Here is a 21,639-nt window from a genome sequence, read left to right on the forward strand (position 1 = left end):
CTGCTTGATATGGGGTAAAAATAAAACAGATTCAAGGGACTTCCCTGGTGGTCCAGTGGTGGAGAATCCACCTTACAGTGCAGGGGATGCGGGTTCAATCCCTGGTCAGGGAGCTAAGATCCCACATGCCCCAGGGCACCTGGGCCCACACACCACAACTACTGAGCCCGTGCGCCTCCACTAGAGAAGAGAAAACCCGCATGCCACAACTAGAGAGAAACCTGTGTACCACAGGGAAGACCCGATGCAGCTAAAAATAAATAAAATAAATAAATAAATAGATAATAAAAAACAAAAACAAAAACAGATTCAAGTCAAGTTAAGATAAACGCACAGATGTCAGATCTCCAAGAGCTATTGAAAGGAAGATCACTAGAGGTGAGTTTGGGGGCATCTTCTGAAGTTGTGAGCTGTCCTTCCTCCAGACACACCCCTTTGTGGTGTCAGAGGCTAGAGTTGGCCATATGGGCTAAAGTAAGAGCTGTCAAGTACCTTTGGCTCCTGCATGAGGACACTCCCTTGAGAGGACCGAGGTGAGGGCTGAAATTTCGAATTGGTCTCCCCAGAGGGGGCCCCTCTTTCTAATCCACACACAGCCACAGAATGAGCCAGCAGAGGCTGCCCATTGTGGGCCTGAGCTTTGCCGGGGGACTGGGCCCTCCCAGCTGTCCAGTGGCAGCCACTTCGCTTCCAGTGGTCCCCTCCTGCTTTGGCGAGCCTCTCACTTCTCATGATGATGGATGCAGCCTGGGACGTCATGGATAAAAAGCCCCGATTGAAAGGCGCTAATTACCCATCATTATTTTCCATGCCGTAATTTGTATGGAAAGAGATTTCAATCAGTTGTCTGGGATCAACCTGGTTTTGACTAATCTTTCTAACGACAAGATGCTTAATTACAGGTTTTTGCCTGAGTTCTGGCGTACAGGGGGAGGCAGCTCTCACTGAAGCCAGTTTGCTATCAGGTTATTTTGTAGTCTTAAGTCCCAGAGGGTCCCCTGAGGGGAGAGACAGAAAGAAAATATGAGGAAAGTATTCCTGAGGAGACCAGACAAAATCGAACCAGCACAGGACCGGTGCTGCGGTAGTGACGTGGTGATGGAGGGTAGCAGGTGGGCTGAGTCAGCCCGCTCCCCTGCGCAGGTCACCTACCCACCGTGTCTCTACACCCCCAGCCAGCCCCCAGCCAGCCCGCCGCCAGCCTCCAGCCAGCCTGGCTCTCTAGCTAGTGTCTCTGAGTGAGTCACGACTTCTAGGGCCTTCAGCTCCTCATCTGAAAGTCTCCAGGCCAGGCAGGAGAATCTCTGAGCACTTATGATTCACTGACTCCCTCTGTGCTCTGTCTGTCCAGAAAAATAGATCCACTGATGAAAGATACTCATTGCAGGATTTCACAAGGAGTGATAAAAACACTGTTTATTAAAACAGGTGATTCAGACCACTCCGAGGGAAGGTCAAATTGAATTAAAGAAGTATCTGAGTTTAAGGAAAAAATATATAACGAATAGACTCAGATGCATGGAATTGGATTAATCATAATCCTTGGTTCATAATATTTTTCATCACTGGCTTCCCATTCCCACTCCTTCCTTCCCCCTCCCTTCCCTCCTCTCTTCCCTCCCTCCTGTGTTATAAGTACCCATGGATCCATGTCCCAACAGGAATACTGGGACCTTGTCAATTTAGCCACATGGTCCTCCCCATCCTATACCTCCATTAAAGACCCATTGTGCATTATCTAATGATATTTTTAAAGGAAGTTTAGCTGTGTTACTTTCAGGTGCCTGAGGGGCTGATTGATAACAAATAAAGCCTTGCTGGAGGGTCTCAGGGTCTGCTTTAATGAATAGCTCAGTGGCCCCTGGTTAGCGAATTAATCATGGAAATATACATAAGAGTTTCTCAAGTGTACAGAAACCATTTTTCTTCTGTAGAGTCGATTCCCATTTCAGGCTTAGTTATCCTCTTCATTCACCTAAACTGCTACTTTCTTTCCTGGTAAATGGCAAGTTCCTTGTGGAATTATTATACTTGGCTGAGGGAAGAGCTTTGCTGGGTTTAACCACAGGCCGCCTCCAGCTGCTGGATTTTCTGGAAGGGGCTTCCTGGGAGAATCACAACAGCAGCCACTGTCCCCTGAGAGCTTGCTGGGCGCTAGCACGTTCTAAACGTTTTGCCTGCATTAGCCCCTGCTCGCCCAGAGCAACCCTCGGAAGGAGGTGCTGTGGTGGAGCCCATTTTACAGATGAGAACCCTGAGGCCCAGAGAGGGTGACCTGTTTAATGCAAAGTCAGCAGCTACTGTGAACTGCAGTGCTCATCTGACGTCAGAGTGATGGCTCTTAACCGTTAAGTGACTCAGTGGCTTGTTTCTGCTGTTACAGGGGCAACCCCAGCACAGAGCCAAAAGGCGGCTGTGAGGGCAGCCCCTCTGCATGCGATCCAGCTTCTGGCATGTGGTAGGGTGGACTCTACTCAGTAGACGACAAAAAGCCAGGCCCTAGGCTAATCAGGCCATCACATCCCTCTTCCCTCCAGGAGCCTCTGTTCCTCCAGAAGCTTCTCTTCTGCTGCCTGCCCACCAGTAGGTAGCCTTGAGGGGGGTAGATCCCTGGGATTCCAGCTCATATTTTTATTTTATTTTATTTTAAAAAATTGTTATTTTTATTTCTTTCTATTTAAAAAAATTTTTTATTGCAGTATAGTTGTTCCAACCTAAAGATTTATGACTGTCTCTTGCTGATATCCTGGAGTTTGTCTTCCTCTAGAGGTCCGTGGCTAAATAGCTGAAGAGTTTGGGTTTCTTTCAGAACTTCCAAGATTCTATTATATTCAGAAAACCTTCAACCCACTTCACTGTCCAGCAAGGTGATGTCCAGCAGAGGCAGAGAGTCCCCAGTAAGCTCAGGCGTCCCTGGAGGTCAGGCCTCTCTGGGGTAAGGGTCCCACACTAGATGCTAAGAGGGGCAGGCCTAGGTGGGGGAGGGGTCCCACATTAATCAGATGGTGGTGACATTGAGGCCAGGGCAGCTCTGGCTGTGCTCCTGTGACGAGATGGATCAGAGGGAAAACGATGCCTCGAGGGGCTTCGACCACTGACTACTGCTCTTTCAAAGGCGGCTCACATGGGGCAGCGGTCCCCTCCCGTAAAGTCAATAGTCATCGACCAGTTGGGAACTGGGACCCAGCCAACCACAGATGATGGACTCGACATGACCCTCTCCTCCCCAGAGTGCAAGTGTTAGCCACCTCCCCTTCAGCCTTAGGCTGTGCTCTCCCTGCTGTCCATCCTAGCCACCTACCCCGTGGCCACATCCTCCTGGGCCTTGGCATCCAGGCTCCACCTCCGAGATCTTCCCTGACCCAATCTCCCATCCTTCCAGCTGTCCTGCTCCTTTCTCCTGCCGTACCTTAGCCTCCCCCACCTGGAAACCCCCATGCTCTTGGGCGCTCCGTTTTCTCCCAATTCCTCTCCTTGTGACATCACTCTAGCCCCAAACTACACCGTGTGCCCACGCTTCAGCTCCCGGGCCGTGTGCCCACCCCTTTCCCGCCAACGTCCAAGTCAGTGGTTCTCAACTGGTGGTGATTTTGCCCCCCGGGGAGCATCAGGCAGTGTCTGGAGAAGGTTTGGGTTGTCATATCTGGGGCTGGGCTGCTACTGGCTTCTAGTGGGTAAAGGGCAGGGATGCTGCTAAACATCCCGCAGCGCACAGGATGGCCCACAGTGAAGAAGTACTGGCCCCAAATGTCAGTAGTGCCCGGGTTGAGAAACGCAGATCAAAGCTCCCCTGTGTTGCTGCCCCTGCAGAGTGAGTTAAGGGGCCTGGTAAAGCTTTATGCCCCTGATTTGTGTTCTCTCCTCCTCCCACGGTTGCTGTTGCAAACTTTCTTCCTTTTGCTAGATCTCCTGACCTCACCTCCCATTTCACAGAGTGAGGAGAGGCCGCGTGGGGGTGAGGGAGGCCACCTCCAAACTTCCCCTCTGCACAGCCACCCCTCCCTCCCACTCTTACTGCTTTGGCTCGTTTCTCTTCTCTTCCAGGGCATCCAGATACCTTGCAAACTCCCACCAGGTCCCCTGACTGCATGTGTTATTCCCGTAGGATTCAAACTTGACTCCCCTAAGATTCACAGCTGGGGTGCTGAAAGCAAAGCAATAAGCAAAACCAAAAATGCAGGGCCTTCCCTGGTGGCGCAGTGGTTAAGAATTCACCTGCCAATGCAGGGGACACAGGTTCAAGCCCTAGTCCGGGAAGATCCCACATGCCTCGGAGCAACTAAGCCCATGCGCCACATCTACTGAGCCTGCGCTCTAGAGCCCGTGAGTCACAACTACTGAAGCCCACGTGCCTAGAGCCCGTGCTCCTCAACAAGAGAAGCCACCGCAATGAGAAGCCCGCGCACAGCAACGAAGACCTAACACAGCCTAAAATAAATAAATTAAAAATAAAAAAAAAATTTTTAATGCAGATTTCTGGGCCCCTCCTGCAGGGCTGAATGTCCAAAATATGACTTGGGTGAGGTTGGGTCCAGGAAGCTACCTGTTCAACCAGCACGTTGGCTGACACTGATGAAGATTGGACTGGAATTTGAGAAAAATCTTTTGTAATTGCAATCTTTGCATCTTGATTTGCTCTTTACCATTAGCATGTAACATGGAGTCACCATAGAATTCATTGCCTCCTCTGGGGAGCAATGGGGAGCGGTGGGTAATTATACGGGGTCAGTAGGTGGGGTCACGATTGCCCAGGGCAAACTGGAAAGTAATTTTTAAATTTCTTAAATTCCTTACATTCTTGACACACCCCCTCCTCATCAAAGAAGCTGATAAATTATGGACAATAACAACAAAAACATTCCTTCTCTGCCACCACCGCCCCTAAGTTCAAGTGGATGGTGCTGCCTACAGGTGAGCAAGGAGGCCGCCACCCCTACTCCCTCCTCTGCCCAGGGCTCGGCCAGACATGGCCAAACTCCCTGAAAGGATTGTCTGCTGTTCAGTGCCTCCTGCAGACCTGGCCCTGAGGCTCCCATCCCCCCATGCGTGATACTGCTCTGACCAGCCACATCCTGACTGTTCACTGCAGGGGACATTGCACTCCTGACTTCCTCTGACTTTGTGGCTGCACGTGATGTGCCGCCACCTCCCTCTCGATGGCTCTCCTCACTGCATGTCCACGACTCTCTCTCTTCTCCTCCAGCCCCTCTGGCCACTTCTTCTCTGCCCTCTTCTTGGACTTCTTTCCCTCCGTCCTTCCTTTAAATTTTGCTTTTGAATAAAGGAACAATGTCCAGGAGGTCAAGGATGGGTGGAGGGAGGGGGCAGGTTTCCTGGAGGGAAAATGAAGGCAAATATGAATGAATGAGTGAATGAATGAAGCCAGACCAAAGGGGCATGGCGGGGGGGCGGAGGGAGCCCTGTCCGTGTCATGTTCCGCAACCCCAGCCCCTGCCTTGCTGGCGCTCTGCACACGTGTGTTTCTTTCGTGTCTGTCCTTCCGGTGAGAGGATGAGCTTCTTGACATCATGGGCTGCGCTGGTCACGTCCTGCTGTCTGGCTAGCACTTAGCATATGGTAGGTGCCCGAAGTACCTGTTGACTCACCCTGGAAAAGACATTCTAGGGGCCAATATAATGGTCACAGAAGTGAGACGCCTGCAGGGATGAATCATCAGACCCTCCTCAGCCGGGGCTCAGGCACTAAACCAGTAGCTGGATTTCTGTGCCAACGCTGAGGCCAGGGTCAAGTTTGCTTCCTTCTCAGTCCTAGAGTCTCTGACCAGGGCCTGGGGGCAGCGGCCTGGACAGGGTGCGTCTTGGCCGCCCAGTCCACTAAAGAAGGCTGTGAACCAATAAGGAGAGAGGCAGGAGGGGAGACCTGTGGCTTAGGGTATGAAACCACTGCCTGCCCTGAGTGTCCTTCAGGGCTGGCTGAGCCGTGAGTCTGGGGAATACAGCTGGGGAAACTGTGGCCTGCTGTCCACCAGGCATGGCTGTAGGGCTCCCCAGCTGCGTCTCTCAGGGCACAAGCTTCTCATACGTCCAAGGGACAGATCTGAAGCAGGTGGCATATAACACATGCTCACTAAATAGCAGTTGCTATAATTACTGCTTATATCAAGTGTATCTCCTGAAATCTCTGGGGTGCTCACAAGCCTGGGAGAGGAGTGGGATGGGGGGCTTGGGTCTGGGAGCTGCCTTGCCCTGCAGTGTTTGTCACGGTGGGCCTGGGATGTTCCTGGGCACTGCAGAGCCTAAAGCAGCAGTAGGAGAGGATTACAAATATAAGAGCACCTGGTCCGCCCCCCCTGCAGACCCAGCACAAGGCACCATGGGGAGTTAACCCACAGGTGCATTTGTGTTTCTCAGGCCAATGGCATTTCCTGAGAACACACCAGGGAACCTCTGGTGGATGGAGGGGTGGCAGGTAGCCTCCTGGAGGCTGGGGACATGATGGCACCAGCCAGAGGTGTAAAAAAACAGAACAAAAAAAAACACCAGAGGAGACTTTCAGTGTGGTACCCTCTGCCAACGTAAGGGACACTTGGGGCTAGTAGGAGAGGTGTCTCAGAAGACTCAGGAATATTCAGTTTGGAACAGAACAGAACTGGGAGCCTCTATCTTCAAACACTACATTCCAGTAGATAATAAACTTCTTGACAGTAGGATCCTTGTAGGTATCTTTTATCTTTTTATCAGAAGCAGCTCCCAGCTTCTGATTAGAACTGTCTGCGGGGCAATGTGTTCCCTGCCTCCGGACATGTTCAAGTGTAGATGGATGGGACAGTGCCCTGGGAGGGGTATTGACTATGAAATCACTGGTGGGACCAGGGACAGTGGAGGCCCCTCCCCATCATAAGATTGCTTTTGGTGGTGCAAGTGTGTGGCCAAGGTTTTGTTGGGAGGGTGGGCTTTGTGGGTGTGATAAGACAGGCCTTTCCCCACATGGTGAATAATCCTTTCCCCAGTGATCTGCTCAGAAAACAGGGGCTACCTCTGAGCATCGTTGGACTGTGGCTGCTTCCCCAGTGGGCCCTCCAGCACTGGGACACTCCCTCCCTCCCCACTGGGGCCGTCTTTTGACGAATAGGGGCTGTACTGCCACCCTCTCCAGCCCTTCTCGTTCTCCAGGACACTTCCCTCTCTCTTTTTTTTTTTTTAAAGAATCCATTTTATTTATTTATTTATTTATTTTTGGTTGTGTTGGGTCTTCGCTGCTGCATGCGGGCTTTCTCTAGTTGTGGCGAGCGGGGGCTACTCTTCGTTGCGGTGTGCGGGCTTCTCATTGCGGTGGCTTCTCTTGTTGAGGAGCACGGGCTCTAGCCGCGTGGGCTTCAGTACTTGTGGCACACAGGCTCAGTAGTTGTGGCGCACAGGCTTAGTTGCTCCGCGGCATGTGGGATCTTCCCGGACCAGGGATCGAACCTGTGCAGGACCCTTCCCTCTTAACTTTCACCTGCTCCTTACGCATCCGCCTTGGCCTCCTCTTTACCTCTACCCAGCCAGGCCAGGACATGGACAGATGAACCCTGACCCAGCCTCCCGACTCCAGGGCCTGGCTGGCCCAGAGCTCTTGAGTATGGACTGCAGCTGGGCTTTCCTGAATGCATTTCCCGGCCCTTCACTCTTCTTGCTCCTGCGGGAGAGAAGCCCCGCCCCTCATCCTGGGAGTTGGGATGTGTGAGGGTCGCACTTTGCCTGCCTTCTTATCCTCTCAGCATGGTTCTGGGAGGAGGGGTTTTCGTTCTGGGAAATGTCTTATGACCCTTCCTCGTGATCCTGCCTCCCTGTTAATGCTCCCTTGACTCTACAGTGAGGCAGGGGCCTTAGAGGTTGACGTTTAAGGTTAAGAAACAGCTGGGGGATGCGCGGAGTTGGGGTTGGAAGGCCTCCTCATGCTGCATGATTGAGGCACAGTCTCTTGAGGGGGAGGCCAGCCTGATCGGGGCTATGAAGAGGAATGAAAGAGGGGCCCTGGGAGCCACCCACCAGATGTGCCTTGGGCCAGAGGCAAAACCCAGAGGGCAGCCAATTTGGCGGATGCCTTGGCCACAAGCCCTGCCTCTTGCCCTGGCCAGGTGACTTGGCACCTCTGGTCCCAATCTCAGCGATGGTGGCATCTGGGGGAAGCTCCAAGCTTGGGCTTACATGCTGCCCCCCGGGGGCTCAGGTGAAGTGGGTCATCAGGTCATTGTACTGAGGGTGTCTGGTCCAGAAGCTGGCACCCCTGGACTTTCAAATGTATTATTGTTGTGCCGGAAGTTTGGCCAAATTTTTTGCCTGAATTATTACCACTTTTGTCACCCTCAGACCAGCAATTTGCAAAGGACTGGGGGGCCTCATCTGAAGTTTATTGATCAATCAAAACGTAGTTTTTGTTTTGAGGACTCAGAAGGTTCTGGTGGGTAATGCCAGAAACTTGCTCTGGGCTGTGCCGTTTTTCAGCCCAATTGACCTTCTCGGCCATCATTTTATCTCACCAATGCCTTAACGTAGGGCCCCTCCCAGCCACCCCGCCCACCCGGTGCCCGGAGCCCAAAGCTAATTCCTGGGGACAGCGTCACACCCACCGCACCCTCTCCGAGCTGACTCCTGCGCTCTGTGTCCCCAGGCTGCTGAACAGAATGTCCGCAGACGACCGGCACCTCGTCTCCAGCTGCGGCTCCTTCATCAAGACCGAGCCATCCAGCCCGTCCTCGGGCATCGATGCCCTCAGCCACCACAGCCCCAGCGGCTCGTCCGACGCCAGCGGCGGCTTCGGCCTGGCCCTGGGCGCCCACGCCAACGGTCTGGACTCGCCGCCCATGTTCGCGGGCGCCGGGCTGGGAGGCACCCCCTGCCGCAAGGGCTACGAGGACTGTGCCGGCGGCATCATGGAGGACTCGGCCATCAAGTGCGAGTACATGCTCAACGCCATCCCCAAGCGCCTGTGCCTCGTGTGCGGGGACATCGCCTCCGGCTACCACTACGGCGTGGCCTCCTGCGAGGCCTGCAAGGCTTTCTTCAAGAGGACCATCCAAGGTGCGTGGCAGCAGGGTGGGCCCAGGCGGGGTGCGGGCCCGGCAGGGAACCGGGTGATTCTCACGAGCTGCCAGCTTGGGTCTGGGAGCCACTGGAGCCCAAGTTCTAGAGGCTCCCTTCTCTGTCTCCCAGGTTTTCTCATTTTGGGATTCTGGACGAGGGTTCCAAGTCCCAGGCTTTTGTTGAAATGGCATGCACCCCCATAGGGCGCCCCAGAAGACCCAAAGAAAATCCACACAAATGACTTAGCACAGGTGTCTGTCTCGCTAGGATGGGGAACGCTGTCAAATGAGTGTCCCTAAAAAGCTAATTTTTTGGAGAAAAAGCCCTATTTGCCCTGCAACCCCAGACCTCTTGAATTGTAATGGGTCTCTCCTTTTGGTTTTATCTTTTTTAATTGCACAAGTGGAATGTGACTATTTTCTTCATCGTGAAACAGTCAGGGCCACAGAGCAAGGGAAATCTCCCCCTCACTACTCATCCTGTCCCATCCCCGTGGGGCCGCTCTTTGAGGGCATGTGCATATCAGCTGAGTCATGTTCCAATGGCCATGAGGTGGCTGTCTCTCTCAGTGGGTACTCACTCTGATGAAGTCAGCCCTGCCCAAATTGGGGATAACAATGGGTCCACCCTCACAGGGCTGTTATGAAGGTCATGGCGCAGGGCCCAGCACAGAGGAATGGCTGGGCATGCTAGCCAAGATTCTTTCTACAGTAGGTCATGGGTGGAGCACTTGCTTCATGTGTTCCGTCCGTTCTGTCGAGTACCTGTGAGCTCCTACTAAGTGCCAGCCTGACGCTAGGATAGACCAAAAGCCCTGCTTGTGGAGGTCCCTGAGATGAGCAGATGCCGACCCCTGGGGACAGAAACTACAAACCAGACTGGAGAAAACCCAGGGGTGCCAATCCTGTCCCTGTCCTGCCTGGCGGTCCGAGGGTGCCCTCCCTTCTGCCACTCCCCTATTTCACTTTTGGAAGAGGCAGGCTGAGCTTCCCTGGGATGATTCTTGGCCTGTTCATTCAACGAATATTTATTTAAATGTCTTGTGACGAGTTATTTATTAAACTAATTGTGGGCACTAGGATTGGCTATGTTTCCAGTTCTCTGTATTAGTTGAGATGGTGTGGTGTCCTGGCCAACTGCCAGGCGGGCTCCCGGGTCACACAGCTCCATCCCTTACCTTATAGCTCAATGCTATAAGGTTTCTCTGCCTCAGTTTCTCTCTCTGCTTCAGTTTGCTCTTGGGTAAGGTGCGATGATGTCATGCTTAAGCCGACAGGCTTAAGTGCATTAATAGCTATAAAGCACTCATACTATTGCCTGGCACTTAGTAAGCGCTAAATAAATGTTTGCAATTCTTATTTTCACTTTCACAATATCACTTAGGACATATTATTAAGACAACAGACAAAATTTGTTTTATCTCCCAGAGCAGGCCTTTGTAATTAACATACATTTAAATGAAACAGTACAATCACTATTTTGACTTAACAGGATTTAAACTATTTTAGCTGTTTTAGGTATAGATAAATTTATTCATTAAGTGAACCCTTTAAAAAAATATAAACATGGTAAAAATTCAAACAGTACAAAGGAATAAGACAGTAAAGAGTAAGTTTTCCTAAAACCCTAGGCCCCAGTTCCCTATACCTTTCCCCGAAGGAGTCATGATACCAACTCCTCTCAGCAAATATTGATTGAGCACTTTTGTATCGGGCACCAGTGCTAGCCTTCAGCACAGTGAATGGATGCATCCTGGTCCCTGCCAGCTTCACATTCCCCAGTCTGGGAGGAGGCCCTGGAATCTCTAGATGTCAAAAGCACTGCATTAATTCTCAGTATCCTGCCTCAACCAGGGTGGAAAACCTCCAGTCCAATATCCAATCAGTATCATTGGATAATTGACAAATAAACATGAGATGCTTAAACCAATTTAAGCTACTGAAATAACAGTGTTTTTCTTTCCACATTGGGAAGTAATCTTGGTAAGATTGCCACTATTTTAGACTCTTGGAGGGCGGTTTTTGAAAAATTGCTTTTTAAGAGACAGTTACATTTTCTTCTGTCCATATTCTTAAATGTGCTGGAGAGTTCTGGATTAAATTTTCTGAAAGCAGAGGCTGGTGTAGACTCAGGAACCTTACTACACCCTCAACAGCGGCCTGGGTGCTGACAACATCCTCTGCAAGTCAAGAGCCCACAGGAAGGGACTTCCCTGGTGGCGCAGTGGTTAAGAATCCTCCTGCCAATGCAGGGGACACGGGTTCAAGCCCTGGTCTGGGAAGATCCCACATGCCGTGGAGCAAGTAAGCCCGTGCGCCACAGCTACTGAGCCTGCACTCTGGAGCCCACGAGCCACAACTACTGAAGCCCCCGTGCCTAGAGCCCGTGCTCCGCAACAAGAGAAGCCACCGCAATGAGACCCCCGTGCACCGCAACCAAGAGTAGCCCCCGCTTGCCACAGCTAGAGAAAGCCCGTGCATAGCAACAAAGATCCAACACAGCCAAAAAAAATTTTTTTTAATAAATAAAGAGCCCAGAGGAAGGATTTGTAGTCTTAGATATTTGCTGCCACGTAAAGGATAAAGATCTCTTCCTAGAAGCCCAAAGACAAGCAGCAGCCTTTACTGCGATCAGAACTGAGCTACTCTGTCTCTTTCCTTTGTCACAAGAAGAGTTACTCATTTCCAGCCAGAAAGGTTTCTATCTGAAACAGGGACAAGTGAACTCTAAGGCTGACGGATTGCTCTGGTTATTTGATCAATTCTTTGGTTTTGTTCTAACAAAGATTTTGATTTTGTTGTTTCGGAGCATAATAGTTGTAGGAAATTTGGAAAAATGGGGAAAATATAAAGAGGAAACAAATGACCTACAATTGGACAACCCCAGAGTCAGCTTAGAACCAAGAGAGCATTAATTTAGTCCCTGCCCTGAGTAAGGTGCTTCAGGGAGAGAAAGAGACAGGGTACCTGCCCTCAAGAAGCTGGAATCTAAGGCTTAGAGCACACGAGCCTGCAGGCATAGCCTTAGCCCAGCCAGGGCAGTCTCCTAAGCACCTCCCCAATTAAGGAGGATATTTAGGCCATTTTTAAAAAGGCCTTTAGTCACAGAATGATCCATTCGCAAAGTAAACGCCTGGACAGCTCTGAAAATCATGCTAGCTCACGACCCCCCCTTCCCTCCTTAGATCCCTTCCATCTGCCCAATTCGGTGGTTATGTCAACATGGGAAGAAACTTATGGAAACAAAGAAGTCATGATAGACTTAAGGAGAAAGCCCTCAGACCGCCATTCCTTGCCTACAAATATTTATTGAGCACTCACTGTGTGCTTGTCTGTGCCGGGGGCTAGTGCTGTGTGGATGGGGGGCAGGGGATGGGAGTGGTGGGCAAAGTACAGTTTGCCGGCAGGCTTCCTGCTTTTGTAAATCAAGTTGTATTAGAACAGGGCCACACCTATTTGTTTACATATTGTCTGTTTCGTTGCTTTGGTGGAGTAGTTGTCAGAGACCTTCTGGCCACTACGCAGAAAGCATTTACACTTTTCTGGCTTTTTACAGTAAAAACTTGTACCCCCCCCCCGCTCCCCGCCCTGCACTTCAGCATTGAACAAGGTAGATGCAGCCCACCAGCCCTCAATGCCTAGTAATGCATGTTAAGTGTTCATTACACTTTGCCCAATTCTATACTGTCAGTGCTGGGGCTTATGACCCTCACCCAGGGCAGATGAGCTCGGAGATAGACAAAAAGGCACAGTCCTGAAGGGACAGAAAGGCTCCATGGCAAAGGAACTAACCCTCAACCTGATTGAATTTACTAGCATATCTAGAAAAAAAAAAGAGGATGGATCAGCCCTGGAGGCACAGAAAAAGAAAGCTGACTTTGGCAAAGGCCCGGCCCTAGGTAAAGGGAGTCAGCCTGGGACAGCCTATTGTGATTAAACATTCAATGGATTTGATTAACATCTTTCTGATTATAATCTGGGTACCCTGTTGGTCTTCTGCTTGGAGCCAACTTGCTGGTTAGGCAGAATGCTGGCTGGGTAGATCAATTTCTTATCGTACTTGAGTGTGCAGGCATCCTGGGCTTATACATCTGGTCCCTGAATTTGGGCAATGTGAGTCAGCCCCTGAGAGATGGAGCCCTTTTCTGTGGCTGGCACAGTCAGGCTTCTGGATCATAGGGCTAAGTGCCAGCTTCTGGACTGTGACGCTGACCCACAGTAATGAAAACCTTTGTCATGAGTACCGCAGTGATGAGGGGGCCTTTCGGGGGGCCACCTGGGGGATCTTTGCTAAGCTATACCCCCAAACTCTGACCCTCTCTCAGCAACCACCCTGCCTCCTGTTTCATGGAGAAAGTGGAGGCCCTCAGATGGGAACTCCCTCAGCTTGTTGCCACCAGACCTACCCACTCTCGGCAGCATCTCTCATTCACTGATGGCGCAGATCTTCATTGCTACCCACTCGTGCGGGGGAGAGGTGGCTCCCACCCCAGGCTCAGCTTTTCTCAGGCTTGGAATCCATCTCCTCACCACTTCCCAGAGACCTTCCTACCCATTATCTCCTCTCTTTCATTGTCTCACTCCCTATGGACTTCTTTCATCAGCATTTAAATACTGTTAGTATCTCCAGTCTTAAAAGAAAGTCCCTTCTGGGACTTCCCTGGAGGTCCAGTTGTTAAGACTCTGTGCTTCCACTGCAGGGGGCATAGGTTTGATCCCTGTTTGGGGAACTAAGATGCTGCAAGCTGCGTGGCCAACAACGAAACAAAAAACACAACAATATGCCCTTTTGTTAAACTTGCATATTTTCAGTCATATTATGTAAGACCATGTATTATTTTTTGAAAAACTTTTTCTTACATTTTGGAAGGCAAGGTCTATCAAATGTTTCACATGACTCTTTGACGAAAGTGTCTTTGCCTTCTCTAGGGCCACTTTCCGCGTCATTTGGTGCAGCGCTTCAGAGCACACCACCTTCACTTCCCTCTTGGTTATGGGAGATTTTATGAGCATGTATGTGCTGCTGTCCCTCGGATTTTTATTTTGAGCCCTAAGTACATTTCCTAGACCATTAGGATAGTTCTTTTTTAGTTGTGTCAGTATTTTTTAAGTGAAGTATGATTAATTTACAGTGTTGTGTTAGTTTCAAGTGTACAGCAAAGTGATTCAGTTATACATATATATATGTGTGTGTGTGTGTGTGTGTGTGTGTATTCTTTTTCAGATTCTTTTTCTTTATAGTTTATTGCAAGATATTGAGTATAGTTCCCTGTGCTACACAGTAGATCTTTGTTGTTTACCTATTTTATATAGTTGGGTCAATTTATAGTCATGGTTTCCACAACATATCAGGTACCATAATGCTTTTGACTCTCAGTGTTTGTTAATTATGGTTCGTATTCCCAGCAATAACTAAATTTGTGTTAAATTTCTTTCTGCCTTTGTTACTGATTCAGTCTGGTGACGAGCCTTGATTGGGGTCTTCTCAGGGCACTGAGTCTCCCCAAAAGGCAGTTGTTCAATATGAAGTGACTGTGACACAGTACCTCTGATAAGAGACTTCACAAAGACGCAGATATTAAGCAACTTCCTCTTCTTTCTTTTTTTTTAAATTAATTAATTCATAAATTCATTTTTGGCTGCGTTGGGTCTTCGTTGCTGCATGCAGGCTTTCTCTAGCTGTGGTGAGCGGGGCTACTCTTCGTTGCGGTGTGTGGGCTCCTCATTGCGGTGGCTTCTCTTGTTGCGGAGCATGGGCTCTAGATGCACAGGCTTCAGTAGTTGTGGCACATGGGCTCAGTAGTTGTGGCTCACGGGCTCTAGAGCGCAGGCTCAGTAGTTGTGGCTCACAGGTTTAGTTGCTCCGCAGCATGTGAGATCTTCCCAGACCAGGGCTCAAACCTGTGTCCCCTGCATTGGCAGGCAGATTCTTAACTGCGCCACCAGGGAAACCCACTTCCTCTTTTCTAAAGGACAGTGTTGGGGGAAAACTCCTGCCTTACATCTGAGCTTACGAAGCACTTGTTCAGTTCTTTGGTGATACTTTACTGAGTCCCAACCATTGTGCTGGGAGCTGAAGACAGAACAATGGGCCCTACTCTGTGGCCTTGTATTCTCGGGGGTAAGGCAGACAGTATATACGATAATAAATAAAGAGGCCTAATGACAGACCCAGGTGAGTGCTGTGAAAGAGAAAAACCAGTGATGAGAGCAAAGGTGGCTGAGAGAGGGGGTCTAATTTAGTCTGAGGATTAGGTAAGGCCGTGCTAAGAAGGCGACTTTCAAGGTAAGGGGAAGCTCAGGCGTTCCAGGCAGGGGAAACAGCGGATCTGTTTCAGGACTAGAAGCAGGGCCATTGTGGCTGTTATGAGTCAGTAAAGGCCAAGTGGAAGGAGACGGGGCTGAGAGGCTGACAATACTCAGGCCGTGGTGAGTGCAGCACTTGGATTTTCTTCTAGGTGGGATGACAACACATGCTGCGTGGCCATGAGGGGCTGTGCAGAGGGTAAAACCGCCCTGTCCCCTTCCCTGTGTTCCCAGGGCAAGTGGCCAACTTTGCAGGTCACCGGGAGGCCCCTTGAGTAGCTCCTTAAGATGAGGAGGAACAAGCAAGAAAGAGGCCCTGGCACCGAGCTTCCTCTGTTCACATGGGGCCCCGATGCAGGCTTGGAAGGAAACTCCCCAAGGAGAGGGGCGGGGGGATGATTGATGGGTTATCCTGCCTTGGACCACCTCCAGGCCTTTTGTCCTGGTGAATGAGGCCTGGGATCCCAGGGGACAGAGACTATGACAGCGATGCAGAGACAAGCCAGGAGTAAGTGGGAGCCCGGAGTGGAGTGCTGTCCCAGCCCTGCCACTCGCCAGCCAGCTGACCTTGAGCAGGGCCTAGGATCCTCTGGCCTCAGTTTCCTCATCTGTACAAAAGCATAAAAAGAGTCAATGAAACCCACAAAACATTGCCGCCTGCCGGGCACTGAGGCAATGAGAGGAAGAACAAATCACAGTTCCTCTTTTCAAGAGGCACAGCCAGGGTGAAAGTCAGGTGAGACACAGCCAGACAGAGCAGGGAGGGCTTCCCAGAGGAAGGGACATTTAAGCTGGAGTGGAAAGGGAACATTCTTGGTAGAAAGAACAGCAGGAAGAGGCCCACAGGAGTTGAGTGTGCTCTGCTCAGGAAGAGGGGACCAGTGGTAGGTGAGGGGCTGGAACAGAAGCTGGGACCGGATGTCAAAGGTTTTCACAGGCCCTGTTAAGGAAAAGTATAGAGTAGTATTTCTGCTTGAGCTGCTTCACCTGGCTTAGAATCCCAACTTTACAATTTCGTAGTTGTGTCAAGTTGGGCAAGTTACTTCGTTTCCCTGGTCCTTAATTTCCTTGTCAATAAAAGGGGACTAATGGGGCTAATAAATAGTTCCTGCTCCTAGGATATTCTTGCAGAAATTAAATGAGACATGAATGTAGAGTGTTTAGCTTAGTGCCTGGCATATGATAACCGTTCGATAAATAGGATTTGTTATTTGTTATTTATACTTGGCAATGAGAAGCCATTGAAGGTTTTTGAGCAGGGAATTAATCACATCTCCTTTTAGCAAGATAATTCTGGCAATGATAGGGAAGATGGGCTGGAAATTGGAGAGTCTAAGGGCCGGCAGACTAGGCGGCAATTTTAGCAGTCCAGTTCAGAGATCTAGTTAACAGTCCACTTAGAAGCATCCAAACCCTAACAGTGGCAGAAGGGTTAAAAGGAGAGGTTAGGATTTTGAGTGATTTCAGTATAAAAAAATAGTGACTGGATTGTGAGACTGGCTCTTAGATTTCTAATTTAGGCTACTAGAGGATGGTCAGGCCATTGGCGGTAGAGAAACCTAGAAAGAATAATTTTGCTGGTGGAAGGGGGGTGGGCAGGGAGGAGAGGTTGGGATAATGGATGAAGTCTGAGGCATGTTGAGTTTGATCATTTCACAGGCCTCAACCTGGGCAGTTGGAAATGCAGGGCTAGACCCCAAGAGTAAAATCCAAGTGGGGTTTTGGGTCTAATGAGATCCTCTAGGGCCGGGGTTCTCAAAGTATGGTCCCCAGACCTCAGCACAGGCTTCACTAGGGGGCTGGTTAGAAATGCAGATTCCAGGCCTGCAGCATCTGAGGCTCTGATTTAACAGGCCCTCTGGGAGAGCTTGTTCTAGGGAAAGCTGCTCTGAAGGAGGGGGTAAAGGGATAAGGCGCCAGGAAGAGGGACCCTGGTGAAAGGAAGGGGTCAGAGCCTTGAAAGGAGACTGAGAAATACCATATTTTATCAGTTCTAAGATGCACATTTCCCCCATGTAACATCTCTGAATTGGGCCGATTACTGTCTGCTAGGTGACAGATGTATGTGGTTGTCACTGCCCTCACAAGCACATTAAAACCTGCAGAAAGGGGCCAGTGACCTGGAAGGAAACCCCTGCGAGAACAAGGGACACTCAAGAAGCACAGCGTCCTCAGCTCCTTTGTTAGCAAAGAGGACCATTCTGTGGAAAAACACGAAAACAATGACTTTGATCAAAAAGGATTCAGAAGAGTCACACTCTGAGAAGTTTTAGCAATATCTTCAATTTATTTTTCTTATGTTTTCCCTTTCATGTGTGCACAAGAATGCTGTATGATCAAATCTGTATCTATCAATAAGTCTCAAAGAGCTCTTTTAATAAGAAAAAAAAAAAGAAAATGCTAGTGGCAAGGAAGCACAGCCATACTTTGATTGGCAGATGTTTTTCCTCTCTTTCTTGGTGGGATATAAAATAATGGTGCAATCTTACCATCAAAAGCATCTTAGATTCTATGCAATAAATATAGAAGCGATCAGAGACGTTACAAGAGTCCCTGGAGAGAAGGGAGATGAAATCTAACAGAGTGGGTTTTAAGAGGTGTGATGGGTGTCTGCTGCTTCAGGAAGGACCCGGATGGGGAAGGCCCAAGGGAGGGGATTGCATTTGACAACTGGAAGGTCATTGTTGAATTCTAGGTTTCTCTGGGTGGGCACTCTTGCTTTCAATTTATTTGCCTTGATCAACGGGTGCTTCAAGGGGCAGACACTGTACTTGAGATACAGAAATGAAAGACCTAACGATCTCTATCCCCACTAAGCGCGCAGTTCAGAAGGGAGGACAGCATGCAAAATCCTGATTATGAAACATTAAGCTCGTTGCTTTCAGTGTGTGTGTGTGTGTGGCAGGCGGGGTGATGGATGAGGCCTATGGGGGCAAACAGGAAGGGGCGTGTAAGCCTACCTGGGACAGAAGGGAAGAGGGTGGCACTGAAAAGGCCACATGCGCGCTGAGGCTCCAAGGGTGTGGAAGAGTTTGCCAGGAGGGGTTTCAGCTAGAGGGAGGTATGAGAGGGCCCAGAGGCTCCATGTGGTTTTCTGGAGCCTACAAACTGGGGGCCTAGGTGGAGGGAGATTACAGTGGACTGGTCAGAGGTGGCCAGATCATAAAGGGCCCGATGTGCTTTTCCCTGGAGGTTAGATTTCATCTTTACACAATGAGCAAATTAATTTTAAATTAATTTTTCACTTTTACCAAAATAATGTATGCACATAGTTTAAAAAGACCCAAAGTATAACTCTTATAATGAAAAATAAGAGTCCCTGACCCTATCCATTCTCTCCCTTTCCCTCCATGATCTAGTTAGCCATTTAAAAAAATCTTTCTTCTAGCCCTTTGTCCTCTTAATTACTACTATGATTTTACAGCTATACTTACTGACAGCAATTTTACATTATTTCTTGACTTCCTGTTATGGAAGATGAAGAGTTAGTTCCCATTATACAAACCACCCCAACACACATACATTTCCCATCTTCCCATTGTCTGAATATGGTTATATCACAATTTTTGGTTAAATCTCTTTGTCTGTTGCCAATTCCTCCTGGATGTCCCCTTGACTTTTCTACTGGTAGGATCCTCTTCCTCTTTTTGGTCCTTCCCTTTTGGGGTGGGGCGTGGGGGAGAAGCTCATGCTAGAAAGGCACAGGAGAGGTAAAATTGTTGACATCTTGGATGTGTGGAAATGTCTTTACTCAACCCTTCAACCCATACATTAGATGCTAGTTGAAAATAATTTCTCCCCAGAATTTGGACACCATTGTTGCTTCGTCTTCTAGCTTCTAGTGCTGCTGTCAAGAAGTTTGATTCATGCACTTAGAAAATGTATATTGAGGCCTCACTCTTTCCCAGACATGGTTCTAGGTGTTGGAAAACAGCAATGAACAAAGCAGGTAATAAACAAGCTAAATAAACAAAAGTCAGGTGATGAGTGCTTAGAAGAAAAAAAGAGTGGTGAGTATGTGCACTAGTTTTGTGTATTTGTGTGTGTACAGAGAGGGCTTTTTCCCTTATGGTTTGAGATATGGTGGCCAATCTTATTCTTGATCCTTTGTATTTGACTTGTTTTTAACACTCTTGCTGAAAGTTTTTAGGATCTTTTTTTTGTCTTCCATGATAAAAAATCTATGTTGTGTGTATAGGTCTTTATATTATTATTATTTTTTTAGTACCTTCAGATACTTCTTTTAAAATTTATTTATTTTATTTATTTTTGGCTGCATTGGGTCTTCGTTGCTGCGCATGAGCTTTCTCTAGTTGCGGTGAGCTGGGGCTACTCTTTATTGCAGTGTGCGGGCTTCTCATTGTAGTGGCTTCTCTTGTTGCAGAGCACAGGCCCTAGAGCGCGCAGGCTTCAGTAGTTGTGGTGCACGGGCTTAGTTGCACCGCGGCATGTGGGATCTTCCTGGACCAGGGCTTGAACTGTGTCCCCTGCATTGGCAGGCAGATTCTTAACCACTGCGCCACCAGGGAAGGTCCTATATTAATATTATTATTATTATTATTATTATTATATTTTTGTTTTGGGTAATTGTAGATTCCCATGCAGTTATATTACAGAGATTAATATTACAGAGATTCCATGTACATAGATCCCATACATTTCACCCAGCTTCCTTCAGTGGTAACATCTTACATAACAATGTAGCATATATAACTATATGTAGCTATATGACATAACACATATGGGCTATATAACATAACTGTATATAGCAAGATACCACAACCAGGAAATGGCATTGATATCCATCAGCCTGACTCAGATTTTACTAGTTGTACACTCTCATCTGTGTGTGTGTGTGTGTGTGTGTGTGTTCTATGCAGTTTTATCACTGCAAATTCCTGTGAGCACCACCACAGTCAAGATACAGAACAGTTCCATTACACAGGATTCCTGGTGCTACCCTTTTACAGCCACACCACCTCCCTCTCTCTTCCCTCCCTGACCCTGGCAGCCACTGATTTGTTCTCCACCTCTATAATACTGTCCAGGTCTTTTTTCATTCATTCTTCTGGACTCTCAGCAGGCCTTTTGATCTGGAAACTCATATTCTTCTGGTCTTAGACATTTTCGTCCCTCCCCTCTTCTCGCCTTCCCTTTCTCCCTTGGTGATAACTTCCTCTCCACTGTTTTCTGTTTCAAAAACTCCTAAGGGTTGGATATTGAGTTTCCAGGACCAATCTTCTAATTCTTACCTCTTTTCTGGCTTATTGTCCATCTCTTTGATTTTTTGTTCTATTTTAGAGTGGCTGCTTAGGTGATTCTTTGGAATTTTTTTGTATTTTTAATTTCTGTGAACTCCATTTTATACTTTATTGCATGCTGTTCTTGTTTCATGAATGCAGTATTTTTATCTTCTCAAGTCAACAGTATACTGAGTATTGCTTGTGGAGGTTTATTTCTCCTTCTTGCTTTGTCCTGGTTTCTTCCCACATAATTTTCCCCCTGTTTATTTTGGTTAGTTTTTATATTGAAGCTTTTCATAGATGTAGTGATAATCCTTGGCTGTCTTAAATGCAAACAGGGATAAAAAGCGTAGAAGAAGCTTTCCTTTGGCTTATTTTTTATCTGCTGGTCTTTTTTTTTTAACATCTTTATTGGAGTATAATTGCTTCACAATGGTGTGTTAGTTTCTGCTTTATAACAAAGTGAATCAGCTATACATGTACATACATCCCCATACCTCTTCCCTCTTGCATCTCCCTCCCTCCCATCCTCCCTATCCCACCCCTCTGGGTGGTCACAAAGCACATAGCTGATCTCCCTGTGCTATGTGGCTGCTTCCCACGAGCTGTCTATTTTACGTTTTGTAGTGTATATATGTCTATGCCACTCTCTCACTTCGTCCCAGCTTACCCTTCCCCCTCCCCCGTGTCCTCAAGTCCATTCTCTCTGTCTGTGTCTTTATTCCTGTCCTGCCCCTATACCTGCTGGTCTTTTCTCTGATGGCATTTGTTTTTCCAGAGAAGATTGCTATAAATTCCCATCTTCAGGCTAGGAGAGTGGGGAGTGGAGGGTGGGAGTGAGGGTGTGGAGTAGATGTCTGCCTGCTAGAATTTTGGGAGTGGGCTTGGGGAGTGGGGCTGGGCGGTCTCACTCTTTGGTATGCAGTATTTGGAAAGTTCAGCTTCCCTTCTGCCTGGGGTCCCTGAGTCCGGATTCACTTGCTTATACTCTCCAGAGATTAAGTTGGCTTCTCTCGTGCAGGCTGTGGGGAGATCCTTGGTGGCCACCTGTAGTGGCAGCTAAGT

The 21,639-nt window shown here is 48.7% G+C and overlaps 1 protein-coding gene across 3 annotated transcripts in view; it reads left to right on the top strand.

Annotated features, from left to right (window-relative positions):
* ESRRB (estrogen related receptor beta) overlaps window positions 1–21,639 on the top strand; it is a gene marked incomplete at its 3' end in the record, with an annotated part of 107,409 nt that overhangs the window by 46,639 nt on the left and 39,131 nt on the right. For 2 of the 3 annotated variants that reach the window (XM_081227167.1, XM_081227168.1), the window contains exon 1: window positions 8,369–9,023. In XM_081227167.1, the coding sequence (XP_081083293.1) occupies window positions 8,411–9,023 (613 nt within the window). In that variant the 5' untranslated portion in view covers window positions 8,369–8,410. Of the gene's footprint in view, window positions 1–8,368; window positions 9,024–21,639 lie in introns of those variants that run through there. The other variant, XM_081227169.1, reaches the window with a different exon arrangement.

The sequence above is a fragment of the Mesoplodon bidens genome (genome assembly GCF_964165515.1).
Source record: "Mesoplodon bidens genome assembly, chromosome: 3".
NCBI lineage: Eukaryota > Metazoa > Chordata > Mammalia > Artiodactyla > Ziphiidae > Mesoplodon > Mesoplodon bidens.